Genomic DNA, 26,934 nt, shown 5'->3' with positions numbered 1-26,934 from the left:
GTGCGTCTTTCTACCAAGGTATGATACTGCTGATCAAACTAAATATAAAAATGTCCTCTACTTTGAACACTTGATCAATATCAATGCCATTCATTATATAAGATAGGAGATTCTCATACTAAACCAGCCTCGTGTTAAGACTTACAGCAATCTAAAGTGTGGAATGGGCATTAACTTGCATCCTTATCAGATGTGGACACTCTGCTGTCTTTGAACCTCTAGCAAGTTATAATGATTATCATTGCTCCATACTTTAAGAGACACCATTAGAACCCTGGAAAGTCGCAGATCCTGAGTACACTGAAAATCTACAGTTGCTCACAAAATATCTTCCATGGAGGGTATGTAGCTCAGTGGTAGAGCGCATGCTTTGCATGTATGAGGCCCCGGGTTCAATCCCCGGCATCTCCACCTTTTGCAAAATCAAGATTCTTGCTTAACTGTATGCATCCTCTCCAAAAGAGACGCCTTGAAAAGGCTTATTCTGCAATGCTCAGTAGGCAGTCATAGCATACATCCTGTGCGTCTTTCTACCAAGGTATGATACTGCTGATCAAGCTAAATATAAAAATGTCCTCTACTTTGAACACTTGAACAATATCAATGCCATTCATTATATAAGATAGGAGATTCTCATACTAAACCAGCCTTGTGTTAAGACTTACAGCAATCTAAAGTGTGGAATGGGCATTAACTTGCATCCTTATCAGATGTGGACACTCTGGTGTCTTTGAACCTCTAGCAAGTTATAATTATTATCATTGCTCCATACTCTAAGAGACACCATTAGAACCCTGGAAAGTCGCAGATTCTGAGTACACTGAAAATCTACAGTTGCTCACAAAACATTGTCCACGCAGGGGATGTAGCTCAGTGGTAGAGCGCATGCTTCGCATGTATGAGGCCCTGGGTTCAATCCCTGGCATCTCCACCTTTTGCAAAGTCAAGATTCTTACTTAACTGTATGCATCCTCTCCAAAAGAGAAAGAGACCAACAAATGAATGATTGCACTCTAAATTGATGAGCAAAGTTTACTTAACATTGAATAATTTAACCAAAGTAATTTAAGAATGAAAAATATCTTTAAATACATTGGGCAGACAGCAGGATGGGTTTGGGATTTGATATAAAACATTTCATGTTTTGCTCAACAAACGTTTTCACACAGGGGATGTAGCTCAGTGGTAGAGCGCATGCTTTTCATGTATGAGGCCCTGGGTTCAATCCCTGGCATCTCCATCTTTTGCAAAATCAAGATTTTTGCTTAACTGTATGCATCCTCTCCAAAAGAGCCCAAGACCAACAAATGAATGATTGCACTTTAAATTAATGAGCAAAGTTTAATTACAAACGAATAATTTAACAAAACTAATTTATTAAGAACAAAAGATATCTTTAACTGTATGCATCCTCTCCAAAAGAGACGCCTTGAAAAGCCTTATTCAGCAATGCTCAGTAGGCAGTCATAACATACATCCTGTGCATCTTTCTACCAAGGTATGATACTGCTGATCAAGCTAAATATAAAAATGTCCTCTACTTTGAACACTTGAACAATATCAATGCCATTCATTATATAAGATAGGAGATTCTCATACTAAACCAGCCTCGTGTTAAGACTTACAGCAATCTAAAGTGTGGAATGGGCATTAACTTGCATCCTTATCAGATGTGGACACTCTGGTGTCTTTGAACCTCTAGCAAGTTTTAATGATTATCATTGCTTCATACTCTTAGAGACACCATTAGAACCCTGGAAAGTCGCAGATCCTGAGTACACTGAAAATCTACAGTTGCTCACGAAACATCTTCCACGCAGGGGATGTAGCTCAGTGGTAGAGCGCATGCTTTGCATGTATGAGGCCCCGGGTTCAATCCACGGCATCTCCACCTTTTGCAAAATCAAGATTCTTGCTTAACTGTATGCATCCTCTCCAAAAGAGACGCCTTGAAAAGCCTTATTCAGCAATGCTCAGTAGGCAGTCATAACATACATCCTGTGCGTCTTTCTACCAAGGTATGATACTGCTGATCAAACTAAATATAAAAAAATGTCCTCTACTTTGAACACTTGATCAATATCAATGCCATTCATTATATAAGATAGGAGATTCTCATACTAAACATCCCTCCTGTTAAAACTTACAGCAATCTAAAGTGTGGAATGGGCATTAACTTGCATCCTTATCAGATGTGGACACTCTGGTGTCTTTGAACCTCTAGCAAGTAATAATGATTATCATTGCTCCATACTTTAAGAGACACCATTAGAACCCTGGATAGTCGCAGATCCTGAGTACACTGAAAATCTACAGTTGCTCACGAAACATCTTCCACGCAGGGGATGTAGCTCAGGGGTAGAGCGCATGCTTTGCATGTATGAGGCCCCGGGTTAAATCCCCGGCATCTCCATCTTTTGCAAAATCAAGATTCTTGCTTAACTGTATGCATCCTCTCCAAAAGAGACGCCTTGAAAAGCCTTATTCTGCAATGCTCAGTAGGCAGTCATAGCATACATCCTGTGCGTCTTTCTACCAAGGTATGATACTGCTGATCAAACTAAATATAAAAATGTCCTCTACTTTGAACACTTGATCAATATCAATGCCATTCATTATATAAGATATGAGATTCGGATACTAAACCAGCCTCGTGTTAATACTTACAGCAATCTAAAGTGTGGAATGGGCATTAACTTGCATCCTTATCAGATGTGGACACTCTGGTGTCTTTGATCCTCTAGCAAGTTATAATGATTATCATTGCTCCATACTCTAAGAGACACCATTAGACCCTGGAAAGTAGCAGATCCTGTGTACAATGAAAATCTACAGTTGCTCACGAAACATTATCAACGCAGGGAATGTAGCTCAGTGGTAGAGCGCATGCTTCGCATGTATGAGGCCCCCGGTTCATTCCCCGACATCTCCACCTTTGGCAAAGTCAAGATTCTAACTTAACTGTATGTATCCTCTCCAAAAGAGAAAGAGACCAACAAATGAATGATTGCATTCTAAATTGATGAACTAAGTTTAATTACAATTGAATAATTTAACAAAAGTAATTTAAGAATGAAAAATATAATTAAATACATTGGTCAGACAGGGGGATGGGTTTGGGATTTGATATAAATCATTTCATGTTTTGCTCAAAATTTTTTTTCAACGTAGTGGATGTAGCTCAGAGGTAGAGCGCATGCTTTGCATGTATGAGGCCCCGGGTTCAATCCCCGGCATCTCCATCTTTTGCAAAATCAAGATTCTTGCTTAACTGTATGCATCCTCTCCAAAAGAGACGCCTTGAAAAGCCTTATTCAGCAATGCTCAGTAGGCAGTCATAGCATACATCCTGTGCGTCTTTCTACCAAGGTATGATACTGCTGATCAAACTAAATATAAAAATGTCCTCTACTTTGAACACTTGATCAATATCAATGCCATTCATTATATAAGATAGGAGATTCTCATACTAAACCAGCCTCGTGTTAAGACTTACAGCAATCTAAAGTGTGGAATGGGCATTAACTTGCATCCTTATCAGATGTGGACACTCTGCTGTCTTTGAACCTCTAGCAAGTTATAATGATTATCATTGCTCCATACTTTAAGAGACACCATTAGAACCCTGGAAAGTCGCAGATCCTGAGTACACTGAAAATCTACAGTTGCTCACAAAATATCTTCCATGGAGGGTATGTAGCTCAGTGGTAGAGCGCATGCTTTGCATGTATGAGGCCCCGGGTTCAATCCCCGGCATCTCCACCTTTTGCAAAATCAAGATTCTTGCTTAACTGTATGCATCCTCTCCAAAAGAGACGCCTTGAAAAGCCTTATTCTGCAATGCTCAGTAGGCAGTCATAGCATACATCCTGTGCGTCTTTCTACCAAGGTATGATACTGCTGATCAAGCTAAATATAAAAATGTCCTCTACTTTGAACACTTGAACAATATCAATGCCATTCATTATATAAGATAGGAGATTCTCATACTAAACCAGCCTCGTGTTAAGACTTACAGCAATCTAAAGTGTGGAATGGGCATTAACTTGCATCCTTATCAGATGTGGACACTCTGATGTCTTTGAACCTCTAGCAAGTTATAATGATTATCATTGCTCCATACTCTAAGAGACACCATTAGAACCCTGGAAAGTCGCAGATTCTGAGTACACTGAAAATCTACAGTTGCTCACGAAATATCTTCCACGCAGGGGATGTAGCTCAGTGGTAGAGCGCATGCTTTGCATGTATGAGGCCCTGGGTTCAATCCCCGGCATCTCCATCTTTTGCAAAATCAAGATTCTTGCTTAACTGTATGCATCCTCTCCAAAAGAGACGCCTTGAAAAGCCTTATTCTGCAATGCTCAGTAGGCAGTCATAGCATACATCCTGTGCGTCTTTCTACCAAGGTATGATACTGCTGATCAAACTAAATATAAAAATGTCCTCTACTTTGGACACTTGATCAATATCAATGCCATTCATTATATAAGATAGGAGATTCTCATACTAAACCAGCCTCGTGTTAAGACTTACAGCAATCTAAAGTGTGGAATGGGCATTAACTTGCATCCTTATCAGATGTGGACATTCTGGTGTCTTTGAACCTCTAGCAAGTAATAATGATTATCATTGCTCCATATTCTCAGAGACACCATTAGAACCCTGGAAAGTCGCAGATTCTGAGTACACTAAAAATCTACAGTTGCTCACAAAACATTGTCCACGCAGGGGATGTAGCTCAGTGGTAGAGCGCATGCTTTGCATGTATGAGGCCCCGGGTTCAATCCCTGGCATCTCCATCTTTTGCAAAATCAAGATTCTTGCTTAACTGTATGCATCCTCTCCAAAAGAGACGCCTTGAAAAGCCTTATTCAGCAATGCTCAGTAGGCAGTCATAGCATACATCCTGTGCGTCTTTCTACCAAGGTATGATACTGCTGATCAAACTAAATATAAAAATGTCCTCTACTTTGAACACTTGAACAATATCAATGCCATTCATTATATAAGATAGGAGATTCTCATACTAAACCAGCCTCGTGTTAAGACTTACAGCAATCTAAAGTGTGGAATGGGCATTAACTTGCATCCTTATCAGATGTGGACACTCTGATGTCTTTGAACCTCTAGCAAGTTATAATGATTATCATTGCTCCATACTCTAAGAGACACCATTAGAACCCTGGAAAGTCGCAGATTCTGAGTACACTGAAAATCTACAGTTGCTCACGAAATATCTTCCACGCAGGGGATGTAGCTCAGTGGTAGAGCGCATGCTTTGCATGTATGAGGCCCCGGGTTCAATCCCCGGCATCTCCATCTTTTGCAAAATCAAGATTCTTGCTTAACTGTATGCATCCTCTCCAAAAGAGACGCCTTGAAAAGCCTTATTCTGCAATGCTCAGTAGGCAGTCATAGCATACATCCTGTGCGTCTTTCTACCAAGGTATGATACTGCTGATCAAACTAAATATAAAAATGTCCTCTACTTTGGACACTTGATCAATATCAATGCCATTCATTATATAAGATAGGAGATTCTCATACTAAACCAGCCTCGTGTTAAGACTTACAGCAATCTAAAGTGTGGAATGGGCATTAACTTGCATCCTTATCAGATGTGGACATTCTGGTGTCTTTGAACCTCTAGCAAGTAATAATGATTATCATTGCTCCATACTCTCAGAGACACCATTAGAACCCTGGAAAGTCGCAGATTCTGAGTACACTAAAAATCTACAGTTGCTCACAAAACATTGTCCACGCAGGGGATGTAGCTCAGTGGTAGAGCGCATGCTTTGCATGTATGAGGCCCCGGGTTCAATCCCTGGCATCTCCATCTTTTGCAAAATCAAGATTCTTGCTTAACTGTATGCATCCTCTCCAAAAGAGACGCCTTGAAAAGCCTTATTCAGCAATGCTCAGTAGGCAGTCATAGCATACATCCTGTGCGTCTTTCTACCAAGGTATGATACTGCTCAGGGGCGGATCCAGGATAAAATGACAGGGGGGGCACCATGATAAAAGAGGGTTTAGGTGGGGGAGGGGCAGTGTTAGTGGTTCCAGTGTACATGCTAAGAGAGCGGCAGAGAGAGGGTGGGAATGGGATTAAAAATAGGCCCTGGCATTTAAAGTACGCAGGCCCACCATGGCAACAAAAGTGAAGGATGTAGTTGTGCGCACGCCGAAGGCGCGCTCTGGAAAAGGGGGTGTGGCCACTCAACAGGGGGCATGTCTTTGAGTGTAGTGTACAACACCATATACAACTTCTACACATTATGCAACAAAATACTAGACCCCATTATACTTGCCCCTTACACATGATGCCAAATGGAATGAGCCAAAATTCACATAATGCCACACGGATTAAGCCAAAATTCACATAATGCCACACGGATTGAGCCAAAATTTACATAATAACACACGGATTGAGCCAAAATTCACATAATGCCACATGGATTGTGTCAAAATTCACATAATGCCACATGGATTGTGTCAAAATTCACATAATGCCACATGGATTGTGTCAAAATTCACATAATGCCACATGGATTGTGTCAAAATTCACATAATGCCACACGGATTGAGCCAAAATTCACATAATGCCAAATGGATTGAGCCAAAATTCACATAATGCCACATGGATTGTTTCTAAATTCACATAATGCCAAATGGATTGAGCCAAAATTCACATAATGCCACACAGATTGAGCCAAATTTACATAATGCCACACGGATTGAGACAAAATTCACATAATGCCACACAGATTAAGACAAAATTCACAATACGCTTCATAAACAGGGACATTGTCCACCAAAGGCGCGCATTAAACATTTACACCATAATGTCCATTGCACATTAAGTTACACGCCATTATCTCCATTATGTATTATGCCAAACACCATAATGCCTATTAAAAATTATGCTACATACAGTAAGTGCTACTTATCTACATGCTCATTGCCAAGGGTTCCATGCTCATTGCCAGAGGTTCCATGCTCGTTGCCATGTGGGATTACATGCTCATTGCCAACGGGGAATACATGCTCGTGGTAAATGGGGGACAGCCGCCGCCAGGCAGAAGTGATAGCTACTGACAGTGGCAGAGCCTGGCTGTATTCCGAGCACTGCAGGTCCCAGCTTTTTTTTAAATAATACCCATTTCACACCAGAAAATGCATTCCCAGGTTGGCCCCTTTTACACCAGCCTAGTCCCTGCATTTTCTGGTGTGAGGGGGAGAGAAAACCACCCCTCCCCCCTTTAACCAGTTATCTAATTTAACCGGCTATATCTTCAAAAATAACTGACCCATTTACATGAGACAAGTATCATATTGAAGAACTTTTGAGTGGGCTTTGAATGATTTTGGTCCAGTAAAACTGGAACGTTTGGTTCCAGAGTAATCTGCCCTCAAAGAACATGAACAGCCATGAAATTACATTTCAAAAATTAAAAAAACGATTTACACGCTATATCTCTGGAACCGATTGACCGATATGGACCATCCTGGTATCATATTGAAGGCCCAGCGATTTGGAATTGATTAACATCAATCACAAGCTCCTGTGATGCCAGGGGGGGAACTGGTAGCTGTCGGAACTGGGTGGGTGTCGGAATTGACGGGTCCCATATTATCCTATGGGGAAAAAAATGTTACAGCTTTGCCAGGCGATATCTCCGATTCCCGGGGGGCTAGAGACATGGGGCTGGGCTCGTTGGAAAGCTCTGGTCCTCATCTACAAAATGAATGATAGGGGGGGCACGTGCCCGGGTGCCCCCCCCCTGAATCCGCCACTGATACTGCTGATCAAACTAAATATAAAAATGTCCTCTACTTTGAACACTTGATCAATATCAATGCCATTCATTATATAAGATAGGAGATTCTGATACTAAACATCTCTCGTGTTAAGACTTACAGCAATCTAAAGTGTGGAATGGGCATTAACTTGCATCCTTATCAGATGTGGACACTCTGGTGTCTTTGAACCTCTAGCAAGTTATAATGATTATCATTGCTCCATACTCTAAGAGACACCATTAGAACCCTGGAAAGTCGCAGATTCTGAGTACACTGAAAATCTACAGTTGCTCACAAAACATTGTCCACGCAGGGGATGTAGCTCAGTGGTATAGCGCATGCTTCGCATGTATGAGGCCCTGGGTTCAATCCCCGGCATCTCCACCTTTTGCAAAGTCGAGATTCTTACTTAACTGTATGCATCCTCTCCAAAAGAGAAAGAGACCAACAAATGAATGATTGCACTCTAAATTGATGAGCAAAGTTTACTTAAAATTGAATAATTTAACCAAAATAATTTAAGAATGAAAAATATCTTTAAATACATTGGGCAGACAGGAGGATGGGTTTGGGATTTGATATAAAACATTTCATGTTTTGCTCAGGATTCTTTTTCAACGCAGGGGATGTAGCTCAGTGGTAGAGCGCATGCTTTGCATGTATGAGGCCCTGGGTTCAATCCCTGGCATCTCTTGCAAAATCAAGATTCTTGCTTAACTGTATGTATCCTCTCCAAAAGAGCCCAAGACCAACAAATGAATGATTGCACTTTAAATTAATGAGCAAAGTTTAATTACAATCGAATAATTTAACAAAACGAATTTATTAAGAACAAAAGATATCTTTAAATACATTGGGCAGACAGGAGGATGGGTTTGGAATTTGATATAAAACATATAGAGGGAAATTTACTAAGATGTGAGTTGTATTTCACAAGGGATGTTGCTATGGGCAACCAACCAGATACTATCTATTTTCTTCTAGAAGGTGCTAAAAAAATGAGAAGTAGTTTCTGATTGGTTGCCCATAGCAACATACAATGTGAAACACAACTCACATCTTAGTAAATTTCCCCCATAATGTTTTGCTCAAGAATCTTCTTCAACGTAGGGGATGTAGCTCAGTGGTAGAGCGCATGCTTTGCATGTATGAGGCCCCGGGTTCAATCCCCGGCATCTCCACCTTTTGCAAAATCAAGATTCTTGCTTAACTGTATGTATCCTCTCCAAAAGAGCCCAAGACCAACAAATGAATGATTGCACTTTAAATTATTGCGCAAAGTTTAATTACAATCGAATAATTTAACAAAACTAATTTATTAAGAACAAAAGATATCTTTAAATACATTGGGCAGACAGGAGGATGGGTTTGGAATTTTATATAAAACATATAGAGGGAAATTTATTAAGATGTGAGTTGTATTTCACAAGGGATGTTGCTATGGACAACCAGGCAGATACTATCTATTTTCTTCTAGTAGGTGTTAAAAAAATGAGAAGTAGTTTCTGATAGGTTGCCCATAGCAACATTCAATGTGAAACACAACTCACATCTTAGTATATTTCCCCCATAATGTTTTGCTCAAGAAACTTTTTCAATGTAGGGGATGTAGCTCAGTGGTAGAGCGCATGCTTTGCATGTATGAGGCCCCGGGTTCAATCCCCGGCATCTCCATCTTTTGCAAAATCAAGATTCTTGCTTAACTGTATGCATCCTCTCCAAAAGAGACGCCTTGAAAAGCCTTATTCTGCAATGCTCAGTAGGCAGTCATAGCATACATCCTCTGCATCTTTCTACCAAGGTATGATACTGCTGACCAAACAAAATATAAGAATGTCCTCTTCTTATTTATTATGTATTTATTGTAGACCCTATGAGGGCCCTATTGCAAGCTTACAATCTATAGGGATATAGGAGGGAAACACAAGGACAGGCACCGGTAATAGCATAGCAGCAACAACTAGTTACAAGTCCAGAAGGGAAGCTATATAATACATAAGTGCCTCAGAGGGTTATGCGTGTGGTACTTAAATATGATTGGCTTGCCTGAAGAGGTGAGTTTTCAGGGAACGCTTGAAAGTTTGGAGGCTAGTGGAGAGTCTTATTGTGCGTGGAAGAGCGTTGCATAGGGTGGGAGGAGCCCAATGAAAGTCCTGTAATGGTGAATGGGAGCTAGTGATCCGTGCAGAAGAGAGACACAGATCTAGCGCAGAGCAGAGTGGTTGAGTTGGGAGATATTTTGATATAAGTAAAGAGATATATGCTGGCGCAAGGTTAATAGCTTTATATGTGAGTAGAAGTATTTTATATTGAATACATTAAAATACAGGCAACCAATGGAGGGACTGGCAGAGCAGATCAGCACACGATGAGCATCTTGCAAGGAAGATCAGCCTAACAGCAGCATTAAAATGTGGTGAAAGTCTGTTCTTGGGAAGACCAATTAGGAAACTATTGCAATAGTCAATGCGGGATATAATGAGTGCATGGATAAGGGATATGGTCGTCTCTTGTGTAAGATAGTGTCGCATTTGGTCGCATATTTTTTAGATGCATGTAACATGATTTGGAGACAGGTTGAATGTAGAGAACAAAGATCAGTTCAGAGTCGAGGATGACCCCCAAGGCAATGAGCTTGTGGGGTAGGGTAGATTGTCAAGTTGTCAACAGTTATGGAGATATCAGGATAGTAACCTTTCTTGGCTGATGGCAATATAAATAATTCAGTTTTGTAAATATTGAGTTTGAGGTGGCGAGAAGACATCCAAGATGAGATTGCCGAGAGGCATTCAGAGACTCGGCCCAAAACCACTGGTGACAACTGTGGGGTTGACAGATAGATTTGAGTATCGTCCACATACAAGTGATACTGAAATATGAGAGCTGATTTGTTTGCCAAGAGATGACATATAGATTGATAAAGGCAGATGACCTAAGACTGAGCCTTGCAGATCTCCGTCTGACAGAGGTAGTGAAGAGGAGGTGAAATCAGAGAAGCGAACACTGAAAGAGAGCTCAGATAGGTAAGATGAGAGCAAGTATCATTAAGACCTAGGGAGCAGAAAGATCTAGAACAGGGGTGTCAAACTCAAATTCATCGGGGGCCGCATCAGCAGTTTGGTCACCCTCAAAGGGCCGGTTGTATCTGTAGGTCCCCCTGTATAATTATAATGCCATGACACCACAGGCTGCTCCCCCTGTATAATATAAAATGAATGCCATGACACCACAGGCTGCTCCCCCTGTATAATAATAATGCCATGACACCACAGACTGCTCCCCCTGTATAATATAATAAAAGTAATGCCATGACACATTAATGATTATACAGGAGGAGCAGCCTGTGGTGTCATGGCGTTATTATTATTATACACGGGGACACCTCAGGAAACAGCAGATATATATATATAATTTTTTATTGTGAGTGTGATCCTCATCCTCACTAACTGTTTCTCCGTCTGTCCTGCAGCTGCTGCGGCTTCCAGCTTTTCTTCACTGCTTGCTGCGGCCACACTGTCCCCGACTCCCGGTCCAGCTTCCCTGCCCGCTCCTACTTCTCTACAGAAGCATGGGCGGGCGGCGTCATCATCATGATGTCCCCACCCAGTGTCTGTCACTGCTGGGCATCAGAGGGAACAGGCGGCCGGGCCCTCCTCCACGTAGCCGTGGAGGCTGGCGGCCATGTTTCTGTAGCCGCATACATATGTGCCTACAGGAACATGGCCGCCGACAGCGGAGGAACAGGTAAGGCGGCCGCGGACGTGGATGCGGCCCGCAGCACTCCTGTTTTAGACACACTGCCCTGTGTGCTATCTCCTCGCGCGGGCCACATGACGAGGTTTGGCGGGCCGGATTTGGCCCGCGGGCCTTGTGTTTGACACCCGTGATCTAGAAGAATAAGTAGAGAGTAATGGCCTTTAGACTTAGCAGTGACCAGATTATTCACTAATTTAATCAGTGCTGTCTCAGTGGAGTGTTGGGAACAAAAGCCTGACTTACTTATCAATACTTGATCAATATCAACACCATGTATTACATAAGATAGGGGATTCTGATAATAAAGCAGTTTGTGCTACATTGCCAGACATTAGGGCCTCAGGAATTCCAATCCACACACTCCCTCCCCCCCACCACCACCACCAAACTGTACCATTTTAGGAGGAACAGACCCTTGGTAGATTGGGCAAGTCTCCTGCATCAGCCCCACCCCCATCTGCCCCCCTCTCACACACAAACACACTCACACCCCTCCTCTATCTGCTCACCACCTAGAGGTGGGCGGGCTATGATGAGATTGACACTAAATTGTGTCAATTTAGTCTCACACAAGCATTACAATGCCTTTCAGATGCTGCCCAGTCTTTTGAATAGTATTTTTTTTATTCTACCTCCCCCCGCCTGCAGCTCCCCGAGTTACATGTGATGAATCGCACATGCCCATTGAGCCGACCGGTAGGAGAGACACAGTGCATCAGCACAAGGTTGATGCCCTGCGCAAGGGCAAACACAGGATTTTCCTTTGGGGGTCCTAAATATATATGTTTACCATACTTGCCTACCCTCGAGGAATTGCTAGGAGGCTCCCAGAAATCGTGGCTGCCTCCCGGCCTAGAGGAAAGCTGGGCAAGTCCACCGTATTGGCCCCTGTCTCACAGAGGTGGGAACATATGATGAAAATCGCATTGTGGCCACGCCTCCAGGATTGCACAGCGGTGGGCTTGGCCATGATGACACAATCGAAATTGCCCCACCCTCACTCATAGGATAATTTTGTAAACCCCGCCTCCAGCCTCATTCCCTACTTCACTGAGCTAGCTGCTCTCTTCCAGGGAGGGCAGTCTAAAAGTCATCCAGCCCTAGTGTATATACACACAAAGTATATGGGACAATACATTACACACACAAACATATACTGTACACACACTCTTACCTACAGCAACAGCATGTTGTAGATGGGCAGAAGAGCAGGCACAATATAACTAAGTCTATCAGGTGGGGGTGGGCCCAAAATGATACAATTCGAATAGAATTGCATCACTTTGGCTCCGCCCCTCCCAATTGCTTACAAATCCCTCATTGGCAGCCGAGATGGTAAAGAGGCAGAAGGAGCTATATCGGCACATTCCATATCACTACAGTAAATATACCTATCAGTGTCTTACCATGGTTTCAGAAACTATAAGTCATACAGTGGCGTAACTGTGGCGTGGAGGCGCTGAGGGGCTGTGGGCGCCAATCTGCGGGGCTATAGTTACAACTTACTACTACCATAGTATGCGTCTGTGGCCGGGAGCGGGGCATATCGGCAGCGCCGCCCCCCCACTCCCCCTAGCCCTCCCACCCAACCAAGTAAACTTGCACACACCCCTCCGCATGCCGCCGCCATCTCTGCCGCATTCAAGGTCCCGGCCACAGCGCAGATCTCCTGGCTCCGTCTCCTCTTGCAGTTCTAATGAAAAATAACTATCAGAAAATGGCTGCCCCCATACAGCAGACAGGTTTTTGGGATGCTAGAGGAGGCGCGGGCCTCCTCTAGCATCCTTAAAAACTGTCTGCTGTTAGGGGGCAGCCATTTTGTGATGGTCATTATAGAACTGCAGGAGGAGACGGAGCCGGGAGAAGATCTGCGCTGCGCGACCCTGAATTCGGCAGCATGCGGAGGGGTAAGGGGGTGCCTAACTTCACTTGGGATGGTGGGTGAGAGGGCTATGGGGGGAGGCACTGCCGATATCGGTGGGGGGGCGCAAAAATTCTAGTTACGCCACTTAAGTCATATAATATTTTCCTTAAGCCAGGGGTGGGCAAACGGGTCTACGAAATCTACCAATGGTCCATGTTTTCCAGCCACCTGTGGGTCTGTAGAATTTGCCATTTAGGAATGAATGCAGCAAATGTTTAAAAAATGTGACAGTAATGGCTGCATCAGCACACCAGGTAGGTGGTCTGGGACATGTGACAGTAATGGCTGTACCTGTGCACCAGCTAGGTGGTCTGGGAAACGTGGCAATTAGTAATGACTGCACCTGTGCACCAGCTCGGTGATATGGGGAACGTGACGGTTAGTAATGACTGCACCTGTGCACCAGCTAGGTGGTCTGGGAAATGTGACAGTTAGTAATGACTGCACCTGTGCCCCAGCTAGGTGATATGGGGAATGTGACAGTTAGTAATGATTGCACCTGAGCCCCAGTTGGGTGGTCTGGGAAATGTGACATTTAGTAATGACTACACCTGTGCCCCAGCTAGGTTGTCTGGGAAATGTAACCTGTTGGTAGATCTTGAGAACTGAATGGCCATGTGCACACTGCTTATGCTTTTACCGATTTTCAATTATTTTTTTGGCTTTTTTCCTGTAACATTACTTTCTATGTCTTCTACCTTAATACATAAAGAAATGTAAACTGGCACCTAAACAATGCAACAATTAACATGTGGTTAAAATAGTTTTGTGAGGAGATTACACTAGGGGTGGAAATCCGCATGCAATGACTTCAAACCATTAATATTTTTTATTTGATGTTAGTGGTTTCACTTTAATCTTTCAATGGCAGCATTCCGATGTTTGCTGCCATTCTGGGTCCCACAATTACACGGATTCTGAACGCTGGGATCCCGACCGCCGGGATTTTAACTGCATCCCAATTACACAAGTGGGGGGTGTGATGTATTATACTCCTTTTACACAAAAAATCCCGGATCCGACCCGGCATTTGGAACACGGATCCAAGCCAAGGCTGTCTGCAGAGTACAGCAGACCGCAGCAGAGGTTTTGTGTGCCCCCCGCCCAACCTGCGTACGCTGTGGTCTGGAAGTTGGGCTTCCCCCATTGATGTAAACGGGAGCCGAGTCGGATGACCCGGCGTACCCGTTTACACTGCCCTCTACCCAGGTCCTAGCCATTTGCAACTCAGGTCAGGACCTGTGTAGAAGTTCTGTGTAAAGGGACACGGCTTGACCTATTTACACCGCCACTGACCAAGGTCTGACCCACCGCTGACCCAGGTGTAAAAGGGGTATTACTGAGGACATACACCAGTGTGTGTGGGGGGGGGAGGGTGTGATGTATGACTGAGGACAAACACAAGTGGGGAGTGTAATGTATAACTGAGGACATACACGAGTGGAGGGTGTGATGTATGACTGAAGACATACACAAGTGGGGGGGCGATGTATGACTGAGGACATACACAAGTGGGGAGTGTGATGTATAACTGAGGACATACACAAGTGGGGGTGTGATGTATGACTGAGAACATACACAAGTGGGGAGTGTGATGTATAACTGAGGACATACACCAGTGGGGGGTGTGATGTATGACTGAGGACATACGCAAGTGGGGAGGTGATGTATGACTGAGGACATACGCAAGTGGGGGGGTGATGTATGACTGAGGAGGACAAATGCAAGAGGGGGGGTAATGTATGACTGAGGGCATACGCAAGTGGAGGGTGTGATGTATGACTGAGGACATACGCAAGTGGGGGGGTGATGTATGACTGAGGAGGACATACACAAGTGGAGGGTGTGATGTATGACTGAGGACATACACAAGTGGAGGGTGTGATGTATGACTTAGGACATACACAAGTGGAGGGTGTGATGTATGACTGAGGACATACACAAGTGGAGGGTGTGATGTATGACTGAGGAGGACATACACAAGTGGAGGGTGTGATGTATGACTGAGGACATACACAAGTGGAGGGTGTGATGTATGACTTAGGACATACACAAGTGGAGGGTGTGATGTATGACTGAGGACATACACAAGTGGAGGGTGTGATGTATGACTGAGGAGGACATACACAAGTGGAGGGTGTGATGTATGACTGAGGAGGACATACACAAGTGGAGGGTGTGATGTATGACTGAGGACATTCACAAGTGGAGGGTGTGATGTATGACTTAGGACATACACAAGTGGAGGGTGTGATGTATGACTGAGGACATACACAAGTGGAGGGTGTGATGTATGACTGAGGACATACACAAGTGGAGGGTGTGATGTGTGACTGAAGACATACACAAGTGGAGGGTGTGATGTATGACTGAGGACATTCACAAGTGGAGGGTGTGATGTATGACTTAGGACATACACAAGTGGGGAGTACTGTATGATATTTAGTTATTTCACTTTAAGAAAAAAAAAAAGATAAAAATAACTTTAGGGACTGAGATGTGCCCCCCTCCTCGGCTGAATGGACTAGCCCAGCAGAAGTTCCCACTTCTCTCCCCACCTTATCAGTGTCCTGCCTTCTCCAAACTGCAAATGGTTTAGTCCAGGGCCAGGGGTTCCTGTACTTACACAGAGCTCATAGGTTAGTTCTGTATGTCCTGAGTCCTCCCCTTTAAGTTACAAGTGGAAAAGTCCTCTTCAGTGAAACAGCCGAGACGAGGCCAAGAGATGAGCTGTAATGGGGGAGTCCAGACCTCTGCCGTATATGCACAAGGGCATACCTCCCAACTGTCACGATTTTAGAGGGACAGTCCCGATTTTCGGGTCCTGTCCCGCTGTCCCACCCGCGGCAGGCATTGTCCCGCTGCGGGGGGGGTGACAGTTGGGAGACCCCCCAAACTAGTAGAATAGACGCTGTGCGCATGCGCACAGCGTCTATTCTCGTATGAAAATGAGGTCGCGGCTAATTAGCATAAGCCGCGCCCTCATTTGCATACGCCCCGCCCCTTTTTCGGGCGCTCGCGCGGCGAGTGTCCCTATTTCGAGAGATCAAAAGTTGGGAGGTATGCAAGGGGTCTTCCACACAGTAAGTTGGGAGCTAACTGTGTCTGCATGGGGTGTGACCGGTCTGTGTGTCTGCAGGGTTGCTGTGTTATATGAAGGGAGCTGTGTGAGTATGCAAGGGTTTGTGTTGTATAGAGAAACCCGTGTGTTCAGGCGCTCTGTGTTATATAGAGGTACCTGTGTATTCCATAGATGGACTGGTCTGTATGTGTGCAGGGTGGTGTGTTATATAGAGATACCTGTGTATTACATAGATTGACTGGTCTGTATGTGTGCAGGGTGGTGTGTTATATAGAGATATTGATATGTATGTATGTATGCAGTGTGTTATATAGAGGTACCTGTGTATTACATAGATGGACTGGTCTGTATGTGCGCAGGGTGGTGTGTTATATAGAGATACTGATATGTATGTTTGTATGTATGCAGGGTGTGTTTGTGTGTGTGTGTGTGTGTGTGTTATAGAGAGGGACCTGTGTATTATCAAGATGGCTTGGTCTGTATGTGTGACGGGCTGGTGTATTATATAGAGATACTGATCTGTATGTATGCAGTGTGTGTGTGTTATATAGAGGGAGCTGTGTATTATATAGATCGACTGGTCTGTATATGTGCAGGGTGGTGTGTTATATAGAGATATTGATCGTGTGTGTGTGTGTGTGATATAGAGGGACCTGTGTATTACATAGATGGCCTGGTCTGTATGTGTGCAGGGTGGTGTGTTATATGGAGATACTGATCTGTAGGTATGCAGTGTGTGTTATATAGAGGGACCTGTGTATTAAATTGATGTGCAGGGGTGGTGTGTTTTATATAGAGATACTGATCTGAATGTGTGTTATATAGAGGGACCTGTGTATTGTGAAGATGGCCTGGTCTGTATGTGTAAAGGGCTGGTGTATTAGAGATACTGATCTGTATGTATGCAGTGTGTGTGTTCAGGTGCTGTGTGTTTATAGAGGTATCAGCCTGTATCTGTACAGGGTCTGAAAGTTATATACATTGACCGGGCTGGGTTAGTATTCAAGGGCTGTGTTAAATAGTGGCACCTGTGTCTGTATGTGTGTGCAGGCCAGGCGCTGTGTGTTATAGAGGGACCTGTCTGTATGTGCAGGGAGGAAGCGTTATATAGCTGGACCGGTCTGTATGTGCAGGGAATGGAGTGTTCTATATAGTGACCGGTCTAGGTCCGCAGGGAGTGTTATATAACCTGTTTGTAGGTGCAGGGCATCACGGACGGTATAATGGTTAGCATTACTGCCTCGCAGCGCTGTGGTCATGGGTTCCATTCCCACCATGGCCCTAACTGTGCGGAGTTTGTATATTCTCCCCATGCTTGCGTGGGTTTCCTCCGGGTACTCCGGTTTCCTCCCACAATCCAAAAATATACTGGTAGCTTAATTGGCTCCCTACAAAATTAACCCTAGAATGTCTGTGTGTGCGTGTACATGTGTGTGCGTGTAATATAGATTGTAAACTCCACTGGGGCAGGGACTGATGTGACTGTTCAAATATTCTCTGTACAGCGCTGCGGAATATGTGTTCGCTATATAAGAAACTGGTAATAAATATTATATAGTGATCTGTCTGTATGCGCAGTGTATGCTCAGAGTCAGTGTATCATTCAGCACATTATTACAGTGTAGTAATGGGGAAGATGTAATGCGTTTATGTTCCCAGTGTTCGGAGATGCCGGAAGGTCCCACTGTGTGGAGGTTCTGGTCCCTGGTCTCCCCGTTTGTGGGCCAGGTGGTGGAGAGAGCCAGCGGCAGCACCAGGCAGATCACTCTTCAGGATGTGACGGGACAAGTGTTGCAGGACTGTCAGGTATCCGGGATCTGTGTAGAAGTAGAGGGAACGGCACCTCTGCCTCACATTGGCTGTTACTCACAGTGTACACATCTGTGGAATATATATATAACTGGTTGGAGGGAAGAGCTGGCTGACCTAAAGTACGGAGACAATGGGAAGATTCAGAGCTGAATTCTTGTCCGATTTGTAGAACAATCTTGTTCAGGTTTAGTATCCCTTATCCAGATATCTGTTATCCAAATTATTTTGAAAACCATAGTTTCCGGAATGTACTTTTTTTGTTTTGTTAAAGGCACTACTGGGGACATGCTGTGTAACTGGCACTACTGGGGACATGCTGTGTAACTGGCACTACTGGGGACATGCTGTGTAACTGGCACTACTGGGGACATGCTGTGTAACTGGCACTACTGGGGACAATGATGTGTAACTGGCACTACTGGGGACAATGCTGTGTAACTGGCACTACTGGGGACAATGCTGTGTAACTGGCATTACTGGGGGCAGGATGTGTAACTGGCACTACTGGGGGCAGGATGTGTAACTGGCAGTACTGGGGACATCTATAACCGCACTACTGGGGACACGCTGTGGAACTGGCCACTACTGAGGACACGCTGTGTAACTGGCCACTACTGGGGACAGTGACAGAGATGCCTTGACGTACGGCCTGGGGGCTTAGCCCTATATCTGCAGATATATGCAACCAAGATCTCTGTATTATCTGATTATTATATGTATATTTCTCATTCAGTGTGCAATTGGGATACAAACTGTTTTTTTTCCTAACCAGATTTACCGCTCCCTGTTGGCACCTGAATGACATTACCTCTGATTGAGCAGCTTGCCAATAAAGGTGTTGTGCACTACTGGGGACATGCTGTGCAACTGGCCACTACTGGGCTCTGATTAACTGTGCGCGTGCCGCTCTAGCTGTAAGCTACATATTGTAAGCTACATTATCAGCGTAGCGTCGGGCGGCAGCAGCGCGCTGCCCAGGCGCTGACAGGTCACTGTGGTACTTATAGTTCCACAGTGAAATAGGCAGTCCTGCGCACCGCTGACAACGGGGGCATGTGAAGTGGACACCCCGGCACACTGATGTCGTGTCGGGGCTTTTAAACTACACAGCCCGGCACACCGCTATCAAAGGGGGTGTCCCCCATGTAGACGCTAAATTTTAGGCGCAAAACCGTCTGAATCCACACTGCCTGCAAGCCGCTAAGAAGGGGGAGTCTGGATTTAGGCGCTAAAGCATCTGAATCTAGGGTCCCTGAAAGCCGCTAAGGTGGTGGGGCATCTAAATTTAGACGCTAAAGCATCTAAATTTAGTTGGGTCTAGAAGTACACTATTAAAACTTGTCCACAATGACACTAGTCGACGCAACAGCTGTCGACCTTGTAAATTCCACTATCCACGCCAACCCAAAGCGTGGCGGTACGCATCCTACGACCTTTTCATACCCCCACTATCCACGTCGGCGTGGAGTTGATTTTATAAAGTGTGGCGAGCCACCGAGCCCGAAGCGTGGTGAGGGGACGCGGATACCTTCACAGGTATCCGCGTCCCCTCGCGGGCTTCACAGGTATCCGCTGCGCTCGCCATGCTTCGGGCTTGCTGGGCTCGCCACACTTTATAAAATCAACTCCACGCTGACGTGGATAGTGGGGGTATGAAAAGGTCGTAGGACGCGTACCGCCGCCGCTTGCCACGCTTCGGGTTGGCGTGGATAGTGGAATTAACAAGGTCGACATCTGTTGCGTCGACTAGTGTCATTGTGAACAGGTTTAAGAGTGTTTTGCACAGTGCACCCCTATGTACCCCTACACCCTAGTAAATCTAGATGCTTTAGCGTCTAAATCCAGATACCCCCCTTTTTAGCGGCTTGCAGGGAGTATGGATTCAGACGCTTTAGCGCCTAAATTTTAGCGTCTACATGGGGGACACCCCCTTTGATAGCGGTGTGCTGGGGTGTCGACTTTACATGCCCCCGTTGTCAGCGGTGCGCAGGACTGCCTATTTCACTGTGGAACTACAAGTTCCTAAGTGATCTGGGCAGCGCGCTGCTGCCCGGCGCTACGCTGATAACGTAGCTTACATATGGAATGCAGCCACGCGCTATGCTGAGAACAGCTAGAGCGGCACGCGCACAGTTAAACAGAGCGTCTGGCAAGCTGCCAAGTTTCTGAGACAGACTGTGCGCGCGGCGGCGGCGCCGTGAAACTACACAAGTACCTAACAAAATATTCCGAAATACAGAATAATCCATTATCTGAAATACTGCTGATCCCAAGAGTATCCAAGGGATACTCAACCTGTATTCTGTTTATCTGTGCACATGTTCCGCGGCTTTTACTATGATGTTACCTACTGAGCTATACAATAATACGACTTATATTACTATTATCAGACAACCAGCTTATTATAGAAGGTTCTGTATGTAACAGACTCCCATTACCCTTATTGTAGTGCTAGACAGACTCAATTGCGGAAGAGCTCAGCGTCACAATTGGGTGTCTGTCCCCCTGTCTCCTCTTTTAGATTAACTCTATTCAGTTCGGCAGCAACAGCCTTCAGCAAATTATGGGGCTGATTCATGGGCTCATAGTGGGCCGAATTCGGCCTTTTCCCCGCTGTTTGGGGTTTTTACATGCGCAAACCCCTGTGAGCGAGCGGCTTTGGTGAGTTTTACACAGGGGAGGACAGGCGGCTGGAGCAGGGGGAATGCTTAGCGTTTTATGAGCGTCCTGGGTGGCTGACATCACATGATCTTGAGGTTGCCTCATATTCAACAATTGTTGCGGAAATGTCAGTTTAGACTTGACTTCTATTACCGGAAGGGAGAAAAAACATTGGGGGGGGACAACCGGGTCATTTAATACGGTAAGTATTGAGTTTACTCTAGTGTCCATTAGTTCTAATGTCCCTTCTATGTATTTCCAGGTCCATGGGAAGAATGTGTACCTGGCCTTCGGACTGATAGAGGAAGCTATTTCCGATGATGTACACGAAGTAGAACATCAGGAGCCGCAGTGTCCTGACGGAGACCATAGCACGAAGAATGATTCACCGAGTGAAGGGACTGCCGCTGTCTGCGTTGTCCAGAGCAGTTTAGGAGCTGGCAAAGAACGTCTCTTGGTTAAATGGCTACGCTTCCACTTTGGGCTCTATGGCAGCGTCAGAGCCAACGAGTTATCCCGCGCTAGTCGAGGGAACAAGAGAGGGGATTGGAAAGACCCATCGCCTAGGTATATCTTCATTTCCCATGGCTCGGACTAACGGGTGGTGACATCACTGAGCATCACTTGACCTTGCAGGATTTAAAAAAGAAATACAAAAACATGCAGCTCACGTAAGTTTCCTGTGGCTGGCCAGACGAGGTGCCGGACGATTGGGTGACATTTAAATCACTACTGTCTTTACAGCTGTGTATAAATCACAGATCTAGAGAATGTGACCAACTGGGTTGGTCGCGCATTAGGTCGGCAGTTAGATCTACAGGGGAATCTAGATTTATTTTATTTTTTATTGGGGTTATTTTGACTGGCTCCATGGGTAAGAGGAGGTAAGAGGAAGCTCTTTGTAAGGAACCCACCTGTTATCATGCAAACAAGGTTTTGTAGACTGGGTGGCCTCTGAGCCTGAATTGTCTGCATCCCAGTATGCGATACCGGGACGGAGATCTGACCTGAGCTGTAACCTCCTTCCTGCTCTGACTGTGTGACCGATACGATGCTAGCACTGTTTCGTTCCGCGGTTCACAGCAGCGACCCTACATTCTTAGTAAGTGGATTACATTGGTCTGCGAGCCTCTGATGTTGTGGTTTGCGTCCCTTGCCTAGGTTAATGCTGCACTTCGATGCCGGGAGATTCTTGGTATTCTACAATTGCCGGATGGCCTGGTGCTCATCCCCGTTTGTGGAGCCGAGCTGTGATATCCTCTCCCCGCAGTTTGATAAGGCAAAGGCCATGCATGCACTCTCACGCCCGAGACCGGTCTGCCTCACACTGATGGACCAAAGGCACTTCTCCGGTGTTGGTAAGGAATGTAGTGTGCTGGGAAGTATGTGGCCGATTCGTACAGGTCCAAATGGCGAATGTGAAATTCCGGATAACGAACACCATAGCTGATACAATAGGGGGTAGACAATGTGTCACTCCAGCTCCTCTGGAACTACACATACCAGCATGCCCAGCCACCGGTTTGCTGTGTACGACATATTAACATTGTAGCAGGGCATGCTGGGATATGTAGTACCACAGCAGCTGGAGTGCTCCTGGGCTGCAACATCACAACTTTTGCTCTGATCTCTGCAGATTTACCGGGTATTCAACTAGACCAGTGGTTCCCAACCTCTTTTCTCTCCCGTACCCCTTGATTAGGCTTTTCATTGATGAGTACCCCTCCTCTCAATTTGAAATATAGACAGTACTTATGAGTGGAGTGGAAGTGAGCGGTATGCGTATCCTTATGCATGTCCTTATATTAAGGAGTAGTGGACAGGAATCGTGCCCTTCCGTGTCTGGCCGCTGGTTGTGTATTGTCTCCAGGGTTCCCACTTAATCCTGTAGGATTAATGCCGCTGTCAGTGCAGGGCAGATGATCGCTGATGTCTGAGGGCAGCGCAGGTAGCTCCCAGTGGATTGCTGGTCAGGCAAAAGCACAATGAGACGCTGAAGACAGAACCATAAGTGACACAACATGGTTCTTCTCCATAGCAATGGGTCTTCTGTCATCAAAATACTTTTTTCCATATTCCGCCATTACCAATATTATTTTCAAGTACTCCCAACTGGTCTGCAGAGTACCCCCAGGGGTGGGGTACTAGTACCCCAGGTTGGGAACCACTGAACTAGACGGATAATCTGGCACAGATGAAAGCACGCGGATCAGCGAACTGCTCTCTCCAATCCAAGTGTTTTGTTTTTTAAATTGCAGATGTTTTTCAACCTCCTTTTTTATTTATTTTTTTGCCGCTATAGTTTAGAATTTTCAAAAATCAAAAGAAATTAAAAAACGGCCGCAATTCAATACTAAAGTCCAAAATACTGAGGCCAATTTAGACCTGTACGAATTCGGCTCCTGTCCAATGCTCATGTGCAGGGCTATGTGCACCTTGCCGGGGCAGACTCCTGGTGTTTCACGGTTGTGCCCCATCTGTGGGCGTGACCATAGAAACGCTGGGAGCACGCGCCTGAACGTAGGCGTTCCTGTACCTGGTGTCCGCCTAGAACTCGCAGGGTAATGGGTAATTGCACGGATTTGTGCAGCAGCTAAGTGACTCCTGGGCGCCGGCTAGAGGAGGAAAGCTGTAAGTAATCCTCCGGACGCTAGCGAACGGATACGTACTTGTAAACATCCATTCGCAGCCCTGCACCGACGGTGGTGGGGCGGCGTTAACCTGCTCGCTCGCCTCCGAACACACACAGCCCAGTGAGCAGGTCTGAAACGGGCCCCCTAGCTGAAAAAAACAATTTGAATTCCCCTTTAGGGGTGAATTTAATAAAGCTTCTGAAAATGAGCAGAGGTGATGCTGCTAATAGTAGCAGTCAGATTCTGACGATCATTTCTCTATTGCATCCTAGGAAATGATTCACAGACTGGTTGCTATGGGCAACATTACCTCTTTTCATTTTTAGAAGCTTTATTAAATTTACCCCTTAGACACTGAAAAAAAAATAGCTTTACGTTTAATTACTATCATTTCTAATTCGTGGTAATGTGGACCAACTTCTGTAGCTCGTGTTAAAATGGGTATGGACATTGGGTCGACAACTGAAATAGGCTGGAAGGTCGACGCGCAAGCATTAGGTGGACAATGGGGAGGTCGACAGTCAAAATCATTTTTCACCATTTATTTATTTTTTGGTCTCAAATGTAGACATGGGCATCGTGTCGGTGTACCGCATCCCCTGGCATGGCTCGCTGCCCTCTGCAAACTATAATATTTTCCCTCCACACCATAGTGGATGGTAGGGCATGAAATACCGCATGTCGGCACAAAATAGTGTGAAAAACTCATGTCGACCCTGACTGTTGACCTAATGCTTGTGTTGACCTTCAGTAGTCGACCCAATGCATGTCGTCCTTAATAGGGTCAGCCTAATGACCGTATCCCGTTAGAATGATGTTTGGAATGTATATGGATGCGTTTTGGTTCAGCTCATTTCACCATTCGTAGCTTGTACGTGGCATCATTTCCACCAATAGAACGGTCTCTAATCATTCACATTCTCTGTCCAGGGAACATCATTAAGAATGAAATTCTCTTCTTGGCACAAACCCACCCGCTGTCCCTGGGCTCCCACCTATTCGCAGAGACCTTGGTGGCCCTGATAGACCACGCCGTGCGTTTCACAGCGGATTGGCTGAGGAACAAGATGCAGAGGAAAGGGCTGCGCTACCACATCTACATGAAGGAATACTGCGAGAGGGGCCATAAAGTCACTAAAGAGTCAATCGGGCCGCCGTCGGGGCTCAAAAGACTCACATGGTATTGCCCCACGTGCCAGGAGCTGGTCACACCCGGAGAGGTGGGACCACCCACTGTACAGTAGTGTGCCCTGAGAGACTGGGGTCTCCTGGTGAGGGCCGTACGTTCTGACATTGTGTCGGCTGCAGGAGGTAATCTGTCATTCTAATGATCGGTCACAAGCACATGTTGGGACTTGTAGTTCCCCAAAGCTCAAGGGCCCCTGCACCCTACTCTGCAGGAAATTAGTGTCAGGGGCAGATGTATTAAGCCTGGTGAAGAGATAAACTGGACATAAAGTGGAAGGAGTTAACGCACCAGCCAATCAGATCTAAACTGTCATATTTCAAACACAGCTGATTGGCTGGTGCGTTAACTCTTCCAAGTTATCTCCAGTTTATCTCTTCTCCAGGCTTAATACATCTGCCCCAATGTGCCGGGTCGTCTTTGTTAATTGGGCAAATGGCACTGCAGTGATGTAGAGCTATGTTTAGTGGGTTATGGGTAATTGGGTCAATCACAGAAGGTCAAGATGTGAAATAGGTTGACATGTCTAAGGTAGGAAGGTTGACACGCAAGCATTAGGCTGACAATGGTCTACAGTCAAAAGGTTGACATGAGTTTTTCACATTTTTGGTCCTGAATGTCAACGTGGACTGTGTCTACTAGCTGCACTCGACATGCTCGGGGCACTATTCCATTCTCCTTCCATGGATGGCAGGGTATGAAGTACCGCCTTTCGGCACATGTCTGCTCAAAAAATACGTGAAAAACTCACGTCAACCTTTTGACTGTCGACCTAGCCATTGTTGACCTAATGCTTGTGTCGACCCTGCAACCTTGTTGACCTTAGCCATGTCGACTAAAGTCATGTCTACTTTTAGTGGTCGACTCAATGCATGTCGACCTAATATGGCCGTATACCGTTTAGTGTTAGCAACAATAAGGGGTACATTTACTAAAGGCGATTGGATGTTTCCCATAGCAACCAATCAGCTTCTGTCGATCATTTTGTAGGATGCAATAGAGAAATGATAGACAGGATCTGATTGGTTGCTATGGGCAACATCACCTCCTTCTCATATTTAGAAGCCTTAGTAAACTTATCTCAGTGAGGTCGATCCTATTATTCATAGGGTGGAATTCGCTATAAATTGCTCCCAACCCTATGGGGCAGTGAGGGTTAGTGCGAATTCCATCCGGCGTAAAGTGCATCATCTGCAGATAATAGTGTAGACCGCTAAGAATACTGTTACGTGTGGGCATTTATGGAGAAGGTATAACGTGTGCATTCGTTGTCCATGTCAGATCGCACAGTCATTAAGGAGTAGAATGCTGAGCAGACATTACCTACCTCTGTCTAATCTGTGGCCTTGCATATAACTAGTGGCGGCTCCAGGGGGGGTTACAACACAGTTCAAAATTCAATTAGGGGAGAAACACCAACTGCCAGTGAGTCAGTTTGAAGTGGCAGTTGGTATGTATCCCCTATTTGAATTTGTAACTGTGCTGCAGCCACCACTAATACAGAATCGGCATGGCATTTCTTTACGTGGCCTTTATATGTTTATTGGGGCCTTTGAGTGTTTGTTTTTGTTTGGCTGATGTTTGGTCCAAAGACAAAAAACAATCAGAGCTTATGATAAGTGTCCTCTGTACAGATACAAATACTATGAGAGAAAATAGTATTCATCCTTTATTTCTGAGTAACTACTCTGTTATTGGGACACACCGCGTGTGCTTTAGGTACAATTGTGTTTTCTATTTCAAAGGATCTTTTTTTATGATGTCCCAATATTCTGGGAGGTCATCTCCTGGGCTTAGCTTAAATCCCAACAGGTGGAGCAGATGGCACTGTCCAGATCCACCTGTCATATACAGTACCCTATGGAGCAGATACTGACCGGTTAGACACAGGGAACGCAGCTAGTGAGTCTGCATCCCCAGCACATCTGCTCCCCCTCGTTGTGCAGCTTTTCGGTTTGTTTATTTATTTTTGCCAAAGTGCAAATGAAAGTATTTACTTTGTGTCTAATAAAAGGAGAACAACAGTCTGGTATTGGCTGCCCTGGGGTAACAGGCAGCATGATTTTGTTTTATT

General features: G+C 45.2%; 1 protein-coding gene and 15 non-coding genes across 18 annotated transcripts; all 16 read left to right on the top strand.

The window, feature by feature from the left end:
- Positions 1-336: 336 nt before the first annotated feature.
- On the top strand, positions 337-411 carry TRNAA-UGC (transfer RNA alanine (anticodon UGC)). The gene has a single exon. It is a non-coding gene; the product is annotated as a tRNA-Ala (tRNA).
- Positions 412-859: 448 nt separating this feature from the next.
- On the top strand, positions 860-931 carry TRNAA-CGC (transfer RNA alanine (anticodon CGC)). The gene has a single exon. It is a non-coding gene; the product is annotated as a tRNA-Ala (tRNA).
- A 237-nt stretch (positions 932-1,168) lies between these two features.
- TRNAE-UUC (transfer RNA glutamic acid (anticodon UUC)) lies at positions 1,169-1,240 on the top strand. Its single transcript has one exon. It is a non-coding gene; the product is annotated as a tRNA-Glu (tRNA).
- Positions 1,241-1,819: 579 nt separating this feature from the next.
- Positions 1,820-1,891, top strand: TRNAA-UGC (transfer RNA alanine (anticodon UGC)). Its single transcript has one exon. It is a non-coding gene; the product is annotated as a tRNA-Ala (tRNA).
- Positions 1,892-2,341: 450 nt separating this feature from the next.
- Positions 2,342-2,413, top strand: TRNAA-UGC (transfer RNA alanine (anticodon UGC)). Its single transcript has one exon. It is a non-coding gene; the product is annotated as a tRNA-Ala (tRNA).
- Positions 2,414-3,170: 757 nt separating this feature from the next.
- On the top strand, positions 3,171-3,242 carry TRNAA-UGC (transfer RNA alanine (anticodon UGC)). The gene has a single exon. It is a non-coding gene; the product is annotated as a tRNA-Ala (tRNA).
- Positions 3,243-3,687: 445 nt separating this feature from the next.
- TRNAA-UGC (transfer RNA alanine (anticodon UGC)) lies at positions 3,688-3,762 on the top strand. Its single transcript has one exon. It is a non-coding gene; the product is annotated as a tRNA-Ala (tRNA).
- Positions 3,763-4,210: 448 nt separating this feature from the next.
- Positions 4,211-4,282, top strand: TRNAA-UGC (transfer RNA alanine (anticodon UGC)). Its single transcript has one exon. It is a non-coding gene; the product is annotated as a tRNA-Ala (tRNA).
- Positions 4,283-4,730: 448 nt separating this feature from the next.
- TRNAA-UGC (transfer RNA alanine (anticodon UGC)) lies at positions 4,731-4,802 on the top strand. Its single transcript has one exon. It is a non-coding gene; the product is annotated as a tRNA-Ala (tRNA).
- A 448-nt stretch (positions 4,803-5,250) lies between these two features.
- TRNAA-UGC (transfer RNA alanine (anticodon UGC)) lies at positions 5,251-5,322 on the top strand. Its single transcript has one exon. It is a non-coding gene; the product is annotated as a tRNA-Ala (tRNA).
- Positions 5,323-5,770: 448 nt separating this feature from the next.
- On the top strand, positions 5,771-5,842 carry TRNAA-UGC (transfer RNA alanine (anticodon UGC)). Its single transcript has one exon. It is a non-coding gene; the product is annotated as a tRNA-Ala (tRNA).
- A 2,276-nt stretch (positions 5,843-8,118) lies between these two features.
- Positions 8,119-8,190, top strand: TRNAA-CGC (transfer RNA alanine (anticodon CGC)). Its single transcript has one exon. It is a non-coding gene; the product is annotated as a tRNA-Ala (tRNA).
- A 238-nt stretch (positions 8,191-8,428) lies between these two features.
- On the top strand, positions 8,429-8,500 carry TRNAA-UGC (transfer RNA alanine (anticodon UGC)). The gene has a single exon. It is a non-coding gene; the product is annotated as a tRNA-Ala (tRNA).
- Positions 8,501-8,915: 415 nt separating this feature from the next.
- TRNAA-UGC (transfer RNA alanine (anticodon UGC)) lies at positions 8,916-8,987 on the top strand. The gene has a single exon. It is a non-coding gene; the product is annotated as a tRNA-Ala (tRNA).
- Positions 8,988-9,408: 421 nt separating this feature from the next.
- Positions 9,409-9,480, top strand: TRNAA-UGC (transfer RNA alanine (anticodon UGC)). Its single transcript has one exon. It is a non-coding gene; the product is annotated as a tRNA-Ala (tRNA).
- Positions 9,481-16,111: 6,631 nt separating this feature from the next.
- NEIL2 (nei like DNA glycosylase 2) lies at positions 16,112-25,997 on the top strand. 3 transcript variants are annotated; one of them, XM_083178765.1, is made up of 6 exons: positions 16,112-16,259; positions 16,558-16,569; positions 18,228-18,374; positions 21,304-21,608; positions 22,203-22,399; positions 24,605-25,997. In XM_083178765.1, the coding sequence occupies exons 1-6, from the start codon at positions 16,212-16,214 to the stop codon at positions 24,916-24,918; spliced, it is 1,023 nt and encodes a 340-aa protein (XP_083034891.1). In that variant the 5' UTR covers positions 16,112-16,211; the 3' UTR covers positions 24,919-25,997. The 3 variants fall into 3 exon arrangements, with proteins under 3 accessions (XP_083034891.1, XP_083034892.1, XP_083034893.1); XM_083178766.1 differs by having other exon boundaries at positions 16,229-16,259; positions 16,558-16,571; positions 18,222-18,374; XM_083178767.1 differs by lacking the exons at positions 16,112-16,259; positions 16,558-16,569 and adding an exon at positions 16,590-16,653.
- Positions 25,998-26,934: the final 937 nt, after the last annotated feature.

This window comes from Crinia signifera, chromosome 3 (assembly GCF_055691185.1).
Source record: "Crinia signifera chromosome 3, ASM5569118v1, whole genome shotgun sequence".
Lineage (NCBI taxonomy): Eukaryota > Metazoa > Chordata > Amphibia > Anura > Myobatrachidae > Crinia > Crinia signifera.
The sequence above is the reverse complement of the archived record's forward strand: the minus strand, read 5'-3'. Positions and strand labels throughout refer to the sequence as shown.